Source organism: Chiloscyllium punctatum, chromosome 8, assembly GCF_047496795.1.
Source record: "Chiloscyllium punctatum isolate Juve2018m chromosome 8, sChiPun1.3, whole genome shotgun sequence".
Classification (NCBI taxonomy): Eukaryota; Metazoa; Chordata; class Chondrichthyes; order Orectolobiformes; family Hemiscylliidae; genus Chiloscyllium; species Chiloscyllium punctatum.
The window spans coordinates 104,267,441-104,280,575 of record NC_092746.1 but is presented as its reverse complement, the minus strand read 5'-3'; the positions used below and the strand labels follow the sequence as shown (position 1 = coordinate 104,280,575).

General features: G+C 42.7%; 1 protein-coding gene across 3 annotated transcripts in view; it reads right to left on the bottom strand.

Moving 5' to 3' along the window:
* The window catches only part of vipr2 (vasoactive intestinal peptide receptor 2), a 148,631-nt gene that overhangs the window by 36,761 nt on the left and 98,735 nt on the right, over nt 1-13,135 (bottom strand). For all 3 annotated transcript variants that reach the window (XM_072576200.1, XM_072576199.1, XM_072576198.1), the window contains exon 9: nt 6,812-6,881. In XM_072576200.1, the coding sequence (XP_072432301.1) occupies nt 6,812-6,881 (70 nt within the window). The remainder of the gene's footprint in view (nt 1-6,811; nt 6,882-13,135) is intronic.

The following is a 13,135-nucleotide window of genomic DNA, read 5'->3' as shown; positions in this document are numbered from 1 at the left end:
CCCACCCCAGGGAAAAGACCTTGACTACTTATACTATCCATGTTTCTCATGATTTTATAAACCTCTATAAGGTCACCCCTCAGCCTCTGACGCTCCAGGGAAAACAGCCCCAGCCTATCCAGCCTCTCTCTGTAGCTCAAATCCTCCAATCCTGGTAACTTCCTTGTAAATCTTTCTGAGCCTTTACAAGTTTCACAACACTATTCCAATAGGAGGGAGACCAGAATTGCACGCAACATTCCAAAAGTGGCCTAACCAATGCAGCTGCAGCATGACCTCCCAACTTGTATACTCAATGCTCTGCCCAATAAAGAAAAGCATACTAAATGCCTTCTTCACTTTTTTATCTATCTATCTGAAACTCCACTTTCAAGGAATTATGAACCTGCACTCCAAGGTCTCTTTGTTCAGCAACACACCCCAGGACCTTACCATTAAGTGTATAAGTCCTGCCCTGATTTGCTTTTCCAAAACTGAGCATTCTGCATTTCTGATCATTTCCAAAACACTTGAAAAGCAAGCTTCATTCCATTCAAATTCAGAATTTATAATCTTTTTAAATGCGTGGTTTTCGATTTATGAGATGAAGGAATACATAAATGCCTGCATGTGCTGTAAATCTGAAATAAAGGATATATGTTAACAACCTCCATTCGTTTCCCTTAATAGTGTAATAGACTGGTTTAGTTTCCCAGTGTATTCCTGTTGCTGACCAAGTCCCACCTCTCACATCTGTACCTGCTATTGGATTGGACCTTGCTTCTTTGCTCACTCTGCTTCAAATATAACAGAGGATTCTCATCAAATATCATAGAGGGTTCTTGTCAAATATTGCAGAGGTTCTCGTCAAATATCACAGAGGGTTCTCATCAAATATCGCAGAGGGTTCTCATCAAATATCAGAGTGTTCTCATCAAATATCGCAGAGGATTCTCATCAAATATCGCAGATGGCTCTCACTAAATATCATAGAGGGTTCTCGTCAAATATCACAGAAGGTTCTCATCAAATAACATAGAGGGTTCTCGTCAAATATCACAGAAGGTTCTCATCAAATAACATAGAGGGTTCTCATCAAATATCGCAGAGGGTTCTCATCAAGGCTGAGGGGTGAACTCATAGACGTTTATAAAATTATGAGGGGCATGGATAGGAAAAATAGACAAAGTCTTTTCCCTGGAGTGGGGGAGTCCAGAACGAGAGGGCATATGTTTCGGGTGAGAGGGGAAAGATATAAAAGAGACCTAAGGGGCAACCTTTTCACGTAGAGGGTGATACGTGTATGGAATGAGCTGCCAGAGGAAGTGGTGGAAGCTGGTACACTTGCAACATTTAAGAGGCATTTGGATGGGTATATGAATAGGAAGGGTTTGGAGGGATATGGGCCGGGTGCTAGCAGGTGGGACCAAATTGGTTGGGATATCTGGTCGGCTTGGACAAGTTGGACCGAAGGGTCTGTTTCCATGCTGTGCATCTCTATGACTCTAAATATAATATAGGCTTCTCATCAACTATAACGGAAGGTTCTCATCGAGCTTCTAGGTCTGTTCCCAGCCACTGTCTCACCCCATCTTGCTGCATTAAATATCCACTGGGTCTTCCTGGTTACAGCAATACTCTCAGACACAGCAATTCTATCGGGATGTGACTCCCTCAACGGGGTCATGAGCCAAAATACTGCAGTCATGAACTCTGAGCCAGTAAAGACCAGAAGATTGTAAGAAATAGGACTAGGAGCAGGCTGCTGTGGAGCTCCAAGTGAGTCCTAAAAGATTGCACACTCCTTTAAATTGGAGTTCTTTTTATAAGTGAAGATGGCTGAACTCCAGGCCTGAATGCTGTGTGGGAAAATCCAGGAAGGCAGTGCTCTCATAACTTTAACAGTCTGTTAAAGGTACAGTGCCTCCACTCTCAGGTGTCTGCTGAGACCAGCCTCCCCATCCAGTCCCTACCTCCCCCATAGCCAATCCCCCCATTGGGCTCCCACGCTGGCCTGGTGTCTTGACAACTGTCTGAAATCAAAATGTGATCACAGTAGCAAATATTCTGGGAAGCACTTTTCTCTCAATGAGACTAAACTACCCAGACCTATTGGAGAGCTGCTTTCATTTGGTGAAGGGAACACGGAAAGCAAGCTGTTTCCCTTCTTTAGAGATTTCTTCCACCCATTATCATTTGGCCAACAACCTTTCCTGTAGTCATTCCTGACCAGCTTCAGAACAGTTTATTTTGGCAGGAGTAATGTAAACCATTCTGCTTAAAGTAATAAATTGAATTAGAAAGCAAATGAACATACCACAGCCACCTGATGCAGGAGCAGCCCTCGAAAGCTAGTGCCTCTGAATAAATCTGTTGGACTATAACATGGTGTTGTGTGAATTTTAACTTTGCACACCCCAGTCCAACACTGTTTGTAATTTTTATTAATGACTTGGATGAGGGAGTTGAAGGGTGGGTCAGTAAATTCGCAGATGATACGAAGATAGGTGGAGTTGTGGACAGTGAGGAGGGCATTTGTCGTTTGCAAAGGGACTTAGATATGATGCAGAGCTGGGTTGAGGAGTGGCAGATGGAGTTCAACTCTGCCAAGTGTGAGGTTGTCCATTTTGGAAGAACAAATAAGAATGCGGAATACAGGGTTAATGGTAGGGTTCTTAGTCAGGTGGAGGAACAGAGGGATCTTGGGGTCTATGTACATAGCTCTTTGAAAGTTGCCACTCAGGTGGATAGAGCTTGTAAGAAGGCCTATGGAGTATTATCGTTCATTAGCAGAGGGATTGAATTCAAGAGTCGTGAAGTGATGTTGCAGCTGTACAGGACTTTGGTTAGGCCACATTTGGAGTACTGTGTGCAGTTCTGGTCGCCTCACTTTAGGAAAGATGTGGAAGCTTTGGGGAGGGTGCAGAGAAGATTTACCAGGATGTTGCCTGGAATGGAGAATAGGTCGTACGACGAGAGGTTGAGAGTTCTCGGCCTTTTCTCGTTGGAACGGCGAAGGATGAGGGGTGACTTGATAGAGGTTTATAAGATGATCAGAGGAATAGATAGAGTAGACAGTCAGAAACTTTTCCCCCGGGTACAACAGAGTATTACAAGGGGACATAAATTTAAGGTGAAGGGTGGAAGGTATAGGGGAGATGTCAGGGGTGGGTTCTTTACCCAGAGAGTGGTGGGGACATGGAATGCGCTGCCCATGGGAGTGGTAGAGCCAGAATCATTGATGACCTTTAAGCGGCATTTGGATAGGTACATGGATGGGTGCTTAATCTAGGATAGAAGTTCGGCACAACATTGCGGGCCAAAGGGCCTGTTCTGTGCTGTATTGTTCTATGTTCTAACACCAGCACCTCCGAAGCAGAACATATCATGGTACAACTTAATAGAAAGTAAACAGGTTGTGGCCTTAAAAATTGATCTAAAGCTGTGCTTATGGATTCTTTAAATGATTTAAATATTCATGATTTAGGCTGCCCACAAGTCAGCAGAATGAGACAAAACGTAACTTGAAAGAGATACAGCACTACAGTTTGGCACATACATTCTTGCTCTTGCTCTGAACTTGCTCAGCGAAAGTTCACCAGACTGATTCCCGGGATGGCAGGACTGCCATAGGAGGAAAGACTAGATCAACTAGGCTTATACTCCCTGGAATTTGGATGAATGACAGTGGATATCATAAAAACATTTAAAATCCTGATTGGACTAACCACAGGAAGAATGTTCCCGACGTTAGGGACGTTCGGAACTAGGCGTCACAGTCTAAGAATATGGAGTAAGCCATTCAGGACTGAGATGAGGAAGAATTTCTTCACTCAGAGGTGTAAACCTGTGGAATTCTCTCCCACAGGAAGCTGTTGGTGCTGGACATGGTCCTTGCAGCTGAAGGGATCAAGGGATATGGGCAGAAAGCATGGAATGGGATACTGGGATAACATGATCAGCCATGGTCATATTGAATGATGGTGCAGGATTGAAAGGCCGAATGGCCTACTCCTGCACCTATTTTCTCTATTTCTACGTTTCTATATCACTGTCTGTAAGCATCCTCCCCTTACTTATTGTTAAGTTCATTCCTGAGACTCCAGGAGAAACAGTCTTACACCAGTTTAAACATAAAAACAGAACAGAACAACTAACTGAATTATGATTGTTCTCATCAGAATGCTCTCCTACCATCACTCCTTCCCCTACCTGCTTCATCTCCCAAAGCTGATGAAGGGTCAGACCGGACTCGAACCTCTTCTTTTCTCTCTCCACAGAAGCTGCCAAGTCTGCTGAGTTTCTCCAGCATTCTCTGTGTTTGTGGGAGCTTCCCCCATTCTTCTGGAGAAGGACATGAGGCCAGGCAGAGCAGAGGTGAGGAGACCATTATGGACTCCTTTTCCCACTGTCGGGGCTTGGATATCTATCCTGCCTGCTCCAGATCTCCTCCCAGTGTTACCTTCTTACTCGGTCGCTGAACTGTCTGGAAACAGCTGCTCTGGGTCAGTCTTCCCACTCTATTCTTTTTGTGGAACACTACATACAGAGTAAACTCAATTGTCCAGCATTCGATTATCCGATTGTTGGATTATCCGGCAAGGTTGCAAGGTTCTGATGCTTGGCTAAACTATGTTCTCCGGCATTTGATTATCCGGAATTCGATTAACTGAACAAAATACTCCCCACCCGTGTCCTTCAGATAATCGAGATTCCTCTGTATACTGCTCAACAAACATTGTCCTTAATCTGCACTTATGTATTAAACTGAAAGATGTCTCTGTTTCAGTATATCCAGATAATTTCAACTTCTGGGAATCAGGATTTAGGATCAAATCAGATAGAGTACTAAAGACAGATGTGTATCTTATCACCACAGCATCCACTTAGCAACTGTTCTGACCTCTTGACCACAACAAATTGCTAATCCTAGATGTTTGTTGATGAATAAACAGTAGTCAGGAGGTCGGCTGAATTCCCACCTTTTTGCAAATTATGCCAAGTGCATTGCTTCCTCTAAGTGTGCAGTTCTGGACTCCCTCCTATTGGAAGGATGTTGTGAAACTTGAAAGGGTTCAGAAAAGATTTACAAGCATGTTGCCAGGGTTGGAGGGTTTGAGCTACAGGGAGGGGCTGAATAGGCTACAGCTGCTTTCCCTGGAGCATTGGTGGCTGAGGGGTGACCTTTTACAGGTTTATAAAATCATGAGGAGCGTGGATAGGGTAAATAAACAAGGTTTTCTCCCCTGAGGTGAGGGAGTCTAGAAGTAAAGGTTTAGGGTGAGAGTGGAAAAATTTAAAAGGGACCCAAGGGGTAACGTTTTCATGCAAAGGGTGGCGCATGTATGGAATGAGCTGCCAGAGGAAGCGGTGGAGGCTAGTATAATTGCAACACTTAAAAGGCATTTGGATGAGTATATGAATAGGTAGGGTTTAGAGGGATATGGCCCAAATGCTGACAAATGGGACTAGATTGGGTTAGGATATCTGGTTGGAGTGGATGAGTTGGACCAAAGAGTCTATTTCCGTGCTGCACGTCTCTATGACTCTATTTCTCTAAATCTGCAGGCAGGAGGCCATGCAGCGTTCAATGCAACAAGTAATGTTCTTCAAGATGCATGTGTGAGCAGTCATACAGCAATTGTAAAGGGACTGCGCAGTGTGACAAACAATTCTCACACAACAAAGGAAGTGTTGGCCGAGGATGTTTGACACTCACATGGGAGTGCAGCTCTCGTTCTGCTTTCTGTCAACTGAGATTATGTGCATAAATCCTCCTGGAATTGACCCATAACTTTCTGACTCATGGGTGAGACCACAGCTGATTTCAATCCTCTTATTTCCTAAATCGAACACATGATTTCCACTCTTTCCATCTGGAAATACTCACAGACCAACTTCATTGATTTTACAAAATAGGTCGTTAATGGCTACGGTGCAGGTCCATAAAATAACAAGAGCCACATACTTCACACATTCAACATCAATTCTGTCAATTGTGTGGAATGAACAAAGTCGAAATAAAAAACAGCAAGCTCAGCAACAATAATAAGATTTGTGGATACTTTAAACAGATTGTCCACAAAAAGCAATTCATATTATGGTTAAGCTCCTTAAAATTAAAGAGGAGGAGTGCAATTGTAGGGTATACAGGATTAACATAAACATTCTTGATCCAATTATCCCATGGAACTTGATGGCTCGAGAGTTGTTGTGACCATTTAAGGAAAAGCCAGTAAAACCTGTGAATGGCACATATTGGTCTGACTGTTCTTGAATACCTCAAATGAAGCTCCAATATGACCAGGATATTCGTTTCCAACTTTTTTTTTGTTTTATTTGTTTTTTCTGTCTGTGGTGGCAATGCCATCTGTGGAAAGCTGAGTATTGGAGGCTGTCAGGTTCGCCTTTGAGTCTCACTTGGTTGTCTTTGGAAATTTGGAAGAAATTTTGCAGAAGATTCTCTGCAGAGGTGACGAATCTATATAAAATTTTAGATTTAATTCAATAAATTGTACAAACGACAGCACTGACTGTTCAAAACCCCAATGCAGTGCTCTTCTGTTTTGGTCATTAGCAGGACCAATCTGTTTTTAGCCCTTGTTTTGCAAATTCTACCTGGTGGGAAGATGGTGCTAATGAGCAAATCTTGATCATTGCACATAATGCTACAATGTCTGAGATAGTTGGTAACAATAACACGGTAATATAAAGGTGAGTACTCATACTGATTTGCAAGTAAACAGAATCATTAGAAGCACACATTTTTGAGGCAGGAATCTGCTAAAGCCATTCCTGTTTGAAGAGATGCAGACACTTATTTGTCACTCACAATGATAGATGCTAAGATTGGTCCTTTGAGTGTCCACCAAGGAATGCTGTGGAGATTCTTGTCCCAGCACCTACAATCAAAGAAGAACATGCATGTTATATAGAATTAACAACAGCTCAAACCTGCAAAATTAACATTTAGATCATAATATTTAGTTTACATTGATAATTAACATTCACTCATCAACACACAGTCAGCTCTCACAGTCTCAATGTATAGGTATTTTGAAAGGTCATTCATTAAAAGGAAATCACCCCGATCTTAATATTTTGAATGTGCACTGTGCTGGGAGCTTGTGCACATAGAGCATCCCTCGTCCACTATAGAACCTTCATAATGCTAATGTGAAAGGATGGTAAGGTGGGAAGGATCTGTTACTGATGGCGCGATCCCATCAACCAGAGCTAACCTCCTGAAAACCTTCCAGAGTCTTACTCAGCCATGCCTTACCCAAGCCACCAGAAAAAATGTTAATTATCAGTATCTTAAGATATTAGAACATAGAATATAGAACAGTACAGCACAGGAATAGGCCCTTTGATCCACAACGTTGTGCTGAATATTATTGAGGATACCTATTTATTTATCTTAATAAAAGACCAGATGCCAATAGGATTGAGAACATGAGAAGGGAAGAGAAGGAGAACTGAGTGAGTTGGCTTTGTGTTGGGTAAATATGTTGAACCTCAGTTTATTCCAAAATAGGACATCATGTTGTGCTCATGTCTTGAACAAATATAATAAGTCCTTCTTTTGCAGGACAGAAGTAGTTAGCTCTGCTGCCTCACAGGGCCAGGGATCCGGGTTCAATTCCAGCCTTAGACGACTGTCTGTGTGGAGTTTGCACATTCTCCCCATATCTGCGTGGGTTTGTTCAGGGTGCTCTGGTTTCCTCCCACAGTCCAAAGATGTGCAGGTTAGGTGGATTGGCCATAATGTTCAGGGATGTGTAGGTTAGGTGCATTAGTCAGGGGTAAATGTAGAGTAACAGGGTAGGGGAATGGGTCTAGGTGGGAAATTCTTCAGCGGGTTGGTGTAGACTTATTGGGCCTAAATGGCCTGTTTCCCCGCTGTAGACATTATATGAAGTCTTCCTGCTTCTTCGGTACCACGTCAAAGAAAACTCAAATTTGATATTTATTTTTATGAGTCACTTTTTCCTGGGAGGGTGGAGAGAGAGCTGGAAGGGAGGGTTCCCAACATATATGTGGGTTTCACACTGCAGTTGGGTGCCAATGACTGAAGCTGTCTTTGGATTCAAACAAAGACCTGGCTGGATTAACTGGGTGCCCTCAGTGTCTCCAACATAATTGGTATCAGTCCGACTGGAATAAAAATCCATCACTTCATTTTAACTGTTCTGCCACCTAGGGTTTGCCAGCAGGAATTATAGCAGAGTGGGCATTTAATTTGGAACAGAAGCAAGAGGGAGAAAAACAAACAAGAATGTGGGATAAGAAGTCTACAGGTCGGCGCAACATCGAGGGCCAAAGGGCCTGTACTGTGCTGTCATGTTCTATGTTCTAAGAAAAGAATGTCCTATCAAATTCCCTCTACAATGCTCCACTGGAATTGAACACAAGCGTATGGAACAACACCATGTCCTCCTGCCAGATACACTGCAGAATGAAGAAGTTCCCAACATAAATACATTTCCCATTCTCTTTCTGTGGATGCTGGAGATCTGAAATAAAAACAGAAAGTGCTGGAAGATTATGAAGAAGGCTCAGATTAGATGTGAAAAATTAACTCTGTTTTTCTCCCTCTATGGATGCTTCCAGACCTGCCGAGTTTCCCCAGCATTTTCTGTTTTTATTCCCCATTCTGTTGCGGGGTAGAAATGCTGACAATGCAGTTTGGGAACACTAGAAAAGTTTGGGCCCACACTGAGCAGAACTGAAAGGTATTGAACTGCCTTTTCCTTTGAGTAGACTCTTAGGTCACTAGAGCCTGCTTTATTTTGCAAGGTTTCATGCTTTCCATTCTATTGGCTTACCAGGCCTCAGTTTCTCCCTAAATATAACTTAAAAACTGGGAAGAAGGAAAAATCGATTGCATATATATTGCTGATGGGCTCGTGTACAAAGGTACAGTATATCCTGAGGATGGGAAGTTACAAAGGGATATGGGCACACTTAATAAATGGGTAAAACTTGAATTAGGACTTCAATTTGTGCATATGTGTGTGTGGATCTGAGACAAAGGTAAATTGAAATATCTTCTTGATGGTGACAGTGGGAGCTGTGGAGAATTTGGAGGCAGCTAGTGCACTAATATGAAAAAGACTGATGGGATGTGATTCTTTACTCAAGGGAACTAGAATACAAACATATGAAGTTAGAAAGTCACACAGGACAAAAACAGACCCTTCAGTCCAACTGGTTCATGTTGACCATGTTCTCAAACCAAACTAGTCCACTTGGCCCATATCCCTCTAATTTCCTATTCATGTACCTGTTCAAATGTATTTTAAATGGTGTAACTATATGTGCGTCCATCACTTCCTCCGACAGTTCATTCCACCTACTAACCACGCTCAGTGTAAAAATGTTGCCCCTCATGTCCTTTTTAAATCTTTCTCCTCTCACCTTAAAAATATACTCCTTAATTTTGAACTCCCCCACCCTAGGGAAAAGACACTTGCTATTCATCTTATCTATCTATGCCCCTCATGATTTTATGAACCTCTTTTTTAATCACCCCTCAACTACCTACCCTCCAGTGAAAAAGGTCCCAGCTTATCCAACCTATTTTTAGAACTCAAATCCTTCATTCCTAGCGATATCCTAGTAAAGCTTACTGAACCCTCTCTAATTTAATAATATCCTTCTTATAACAGAGTGACCACAACTGCCACGCTGTGCTCTGGAACAGGCCTCATCAACATCCTGTACAACATGAGGAGGTGATGCATCATTTACAAAGAGCTTTGGTTAATTCTGGGCAGTGAATCACAGCAAAGGCATGTTGGGATGGGAGGAAGTACAATGAATATTCAGTAGTATGTTACCAGGATTTACAGGGTTCAGGCATTTGAGGAGTGTACGAATGGATGTGCTACAAATGATAAAAGGATTTGATAGGCTCGATATGGAGGTGAATCCAAAAGCAAAACACAGGAATACCTTTTCTATACAAAACCAAGAAGCTTCCAATGTTTAACTGGAGGATATTCCCACTCTAATATTGGATGTTGATCAGTAAATGTGACAATTTTAAGACAGGAAAGGTTATAAATGGTGGCAGTTTATGTTGTTTATTGTCAATGGTCCTGTGGAAACCAAAGCTATGTCTTTGGATGATGTTGCCAAGGGCGGAATGTAGATGAGAAGTAGGGGAGACATCCAAGGATAGATTCTTAGGGCATCCCAGAAATGGTGATTTGGAAGTGGGAAGAGACACCATAATGGGTGTTTCCGGCAATGACTAAGTCTGTAAAAAATGTAGTGCGGTGATTGGAGAGCTGCCCAGCTGGATGATAGCAGGGTGGTGTTGGAGGACAACCGTGTGGTCAAAGGTGTCACAAGCTGAATACCTGTCATGAAGGAAGAAGTGGAATATTTTCCATTCATGACAATTACACAAAATGCCACTTTGTATCTGCCTCAGCCAATACAGTAAGCCAATAGCCTCTTTTCAGCCAGCAAGGCCATTACAGGTTTGTCATGAACATGTGCCACATTGAGAAAGGCCATTATTGTAGGCTGCCAGCATCTCGCCTGTAAATTGGACACCCATTGTGGGCAAGTTTAGAGAAGATTTTTAACTAGGTTGAGGTTCTGGATGTAGGTTTGCTCACTGAGCTGGAAGGTTCATTTCCAGACGTTTTGTCATCCTATGAGGTAACATCTTCAGTGGGCCTCTGTGCGAAGCACTGCTGATAATTCCTGCTTTCTATTTATATGTTTGGGTTTCTTTGGGTTGCTGATGTCATTTCCTGAGATGATGTCATTTCCAGCGGTGATGTCATTTCCTGTTCTTTTTCTCAAGGGGTGGTAGATGGGTTCTAACTCGATGTGTTTGTTGATAGAGTTCTGGTTGGAATGCCATGCTTCTAGAAATTCTCGTGAGTGTCTCTGTTTGGCTTGTCCTAAAATGGATGTGTTGTCCCAGTCGAAGTGGTGTCCTTCCTTATCTATATGTGAGGATACTAGTCAGAGAGGGTTATGTCGTTTTGTGGCTCGTTTGTGTTTATGTATCCTGGTAGCTAGTCTTCTGCCAGTTTGTCCAATGTAGTGTTTGTTACAGTTCTTGCACAGTATGTTGTAAATGGCATTAGGTGTGCTTATCCTTACATACAGATGAGGAAGGACACCACTTGGACTGGGACAACACATCCATCCTAGGATAGGCCAAACAGAGACACGCACTAGAATTCCTAGAAGCATGGTATTCCACCCGGAACTCTATCAACAAACACATCTAGTTAGACCCCATCTACCACTGCGAGAAAAAGAACAGGAAATTACATCACCGCAGGAAAAGACATCATCACAGGAAATGATATCAGCAACCCAAAGAAACCCAAACATATAAATAGAAAGCAGGAATTATCAGCAGGCCCACTGAAGATGTTACCTAGTAGGATGACAAAACGTCTAGAAATGAACCTTCCAGCTCAGTGAACAAACTTACGTCCAGAACCCATTGTGGGTGCAGGTGGCACCTTAAATGTAAGTTTTGAAGTAGGCAAGCAGCATGCCCACTTCTTCCAGAAAGAAGGCTAGTTAGATAAGCCAATCATTACCCTATAGCACCATAGAACACCCAGTCACTACTTTGAAGTATTACTGGAAGGATAACTCAACATTCACACTCCACTAATTGGTACAAACTAATGAGTGGCCAAACGTCACGGTCATTCAAAGAAAGACCAAAGGTTCTGTGAGGCTAGTCAACAGCAACTTACACTGATAACCTTAACATAGAGGAACATCTGAAGGTACTACATAGGAATATATAATACAAAGCATGACATTGAACAATATTAGGAGATATTAGGTCAGATACCAAATGTTTGGTGAAAGGATAGGTTTTAACAAGTATCTTAAAGAATTAAAGGGAAAATAGTGAGGTGGAGAGGCACTGAGAGTGAACTCCAGAGGCTTGCACGGCCACCAGTGGTAGAGCATTTATCATTGGGAATATACAAGAGGGTAGAGTTAGAGATGTGCTGATGTCTTGGAGGGTGTGAGATTGAAAGAGATTACAGAGATAGTGACAGCAAGGCAATGGAAGGATTTGAAAACAAGGATAAAAACTTTTAAAACAAGACTTCGCTTGTTCGGATTGGCAATGTAGGTCAGTGTGCACAGGGATGTGGACGCTTTGGAGAGGGTGCAGAGAAGGTTTACGAGGATGTTGCCTGGTATGGAAGGTGCTAGCTATGAAAAGAGGTTGAGTAGGTTAGGTTTATTTTCATTAGAAAAAAGGAGATTGAGGAGGGAACCTTATTGAGGTTTACAAAATCACGAAGGGTGGATAGAGACAAGCTTTTTCCCAGGATGAAGGATTCAATAACGAGAGGTCACGCTTTCAAGGTGAGAGGTGGAAAGTTTAAGGGGGATATATGTGGCAAGTACTTCACACAGAAGGTGGTGGGCATTTGGAACGCGTTGCCAGCAGAGATGGTAAAGGCAGGCACGGTAGATTCATTTAAGATGCGTCTGGACAGATGCACGAGTAGGTGGGGAGCAGAGGGATACAATGCTTAGGAATTGACCGAAAGGTGTAGACAGTTGATTTGGATCGGTTCAGGCTTGGAGGGCCGAAGGGCCTGTTCCTGTAAAGTTTCTTTGTTCTTCTTTGGGATGATTAGGGAACAGGACTTGTTGTGACTTAAGACATTGGCAACTGAGATTTAGATGATACCAAAGCTTGGAGATAGAAAGTGGGAGACTAGACAAGAGTGCATTAGAATATTTGAGTCCAGAGGTAACAAAGGCATGAGTAAAGGTTTCAGCATGCAGAGAACTAAAAGGGAGGGGCAACATTACAATGGTGGAATGAAGGTAAAAATCCACTGACTTTATTTCAGACTGTGGCTGGGGAGAAGGATGGAGATTTAAAAAGTACTGCATGCACCCTCATTTCTCTCTATGACTGGGCTGCCCTATCATCATCTTCCTGAGTTACTGGTTGCCTCATGACGGGAGCTAGCTGCTTTCCTAAACACCTACAAGTGGTAAGCTGTGGTGAAGGGGCTACTTACTGCCTGTAGCTTACTGACTATCAGCCTCTGATGCTGGAATAGGCAACAATTGTAAATGTTCTGCCAACTTCCTTTCTAATTTGGGCACAAGCCGCTTATGAGCTTCTCCTTTC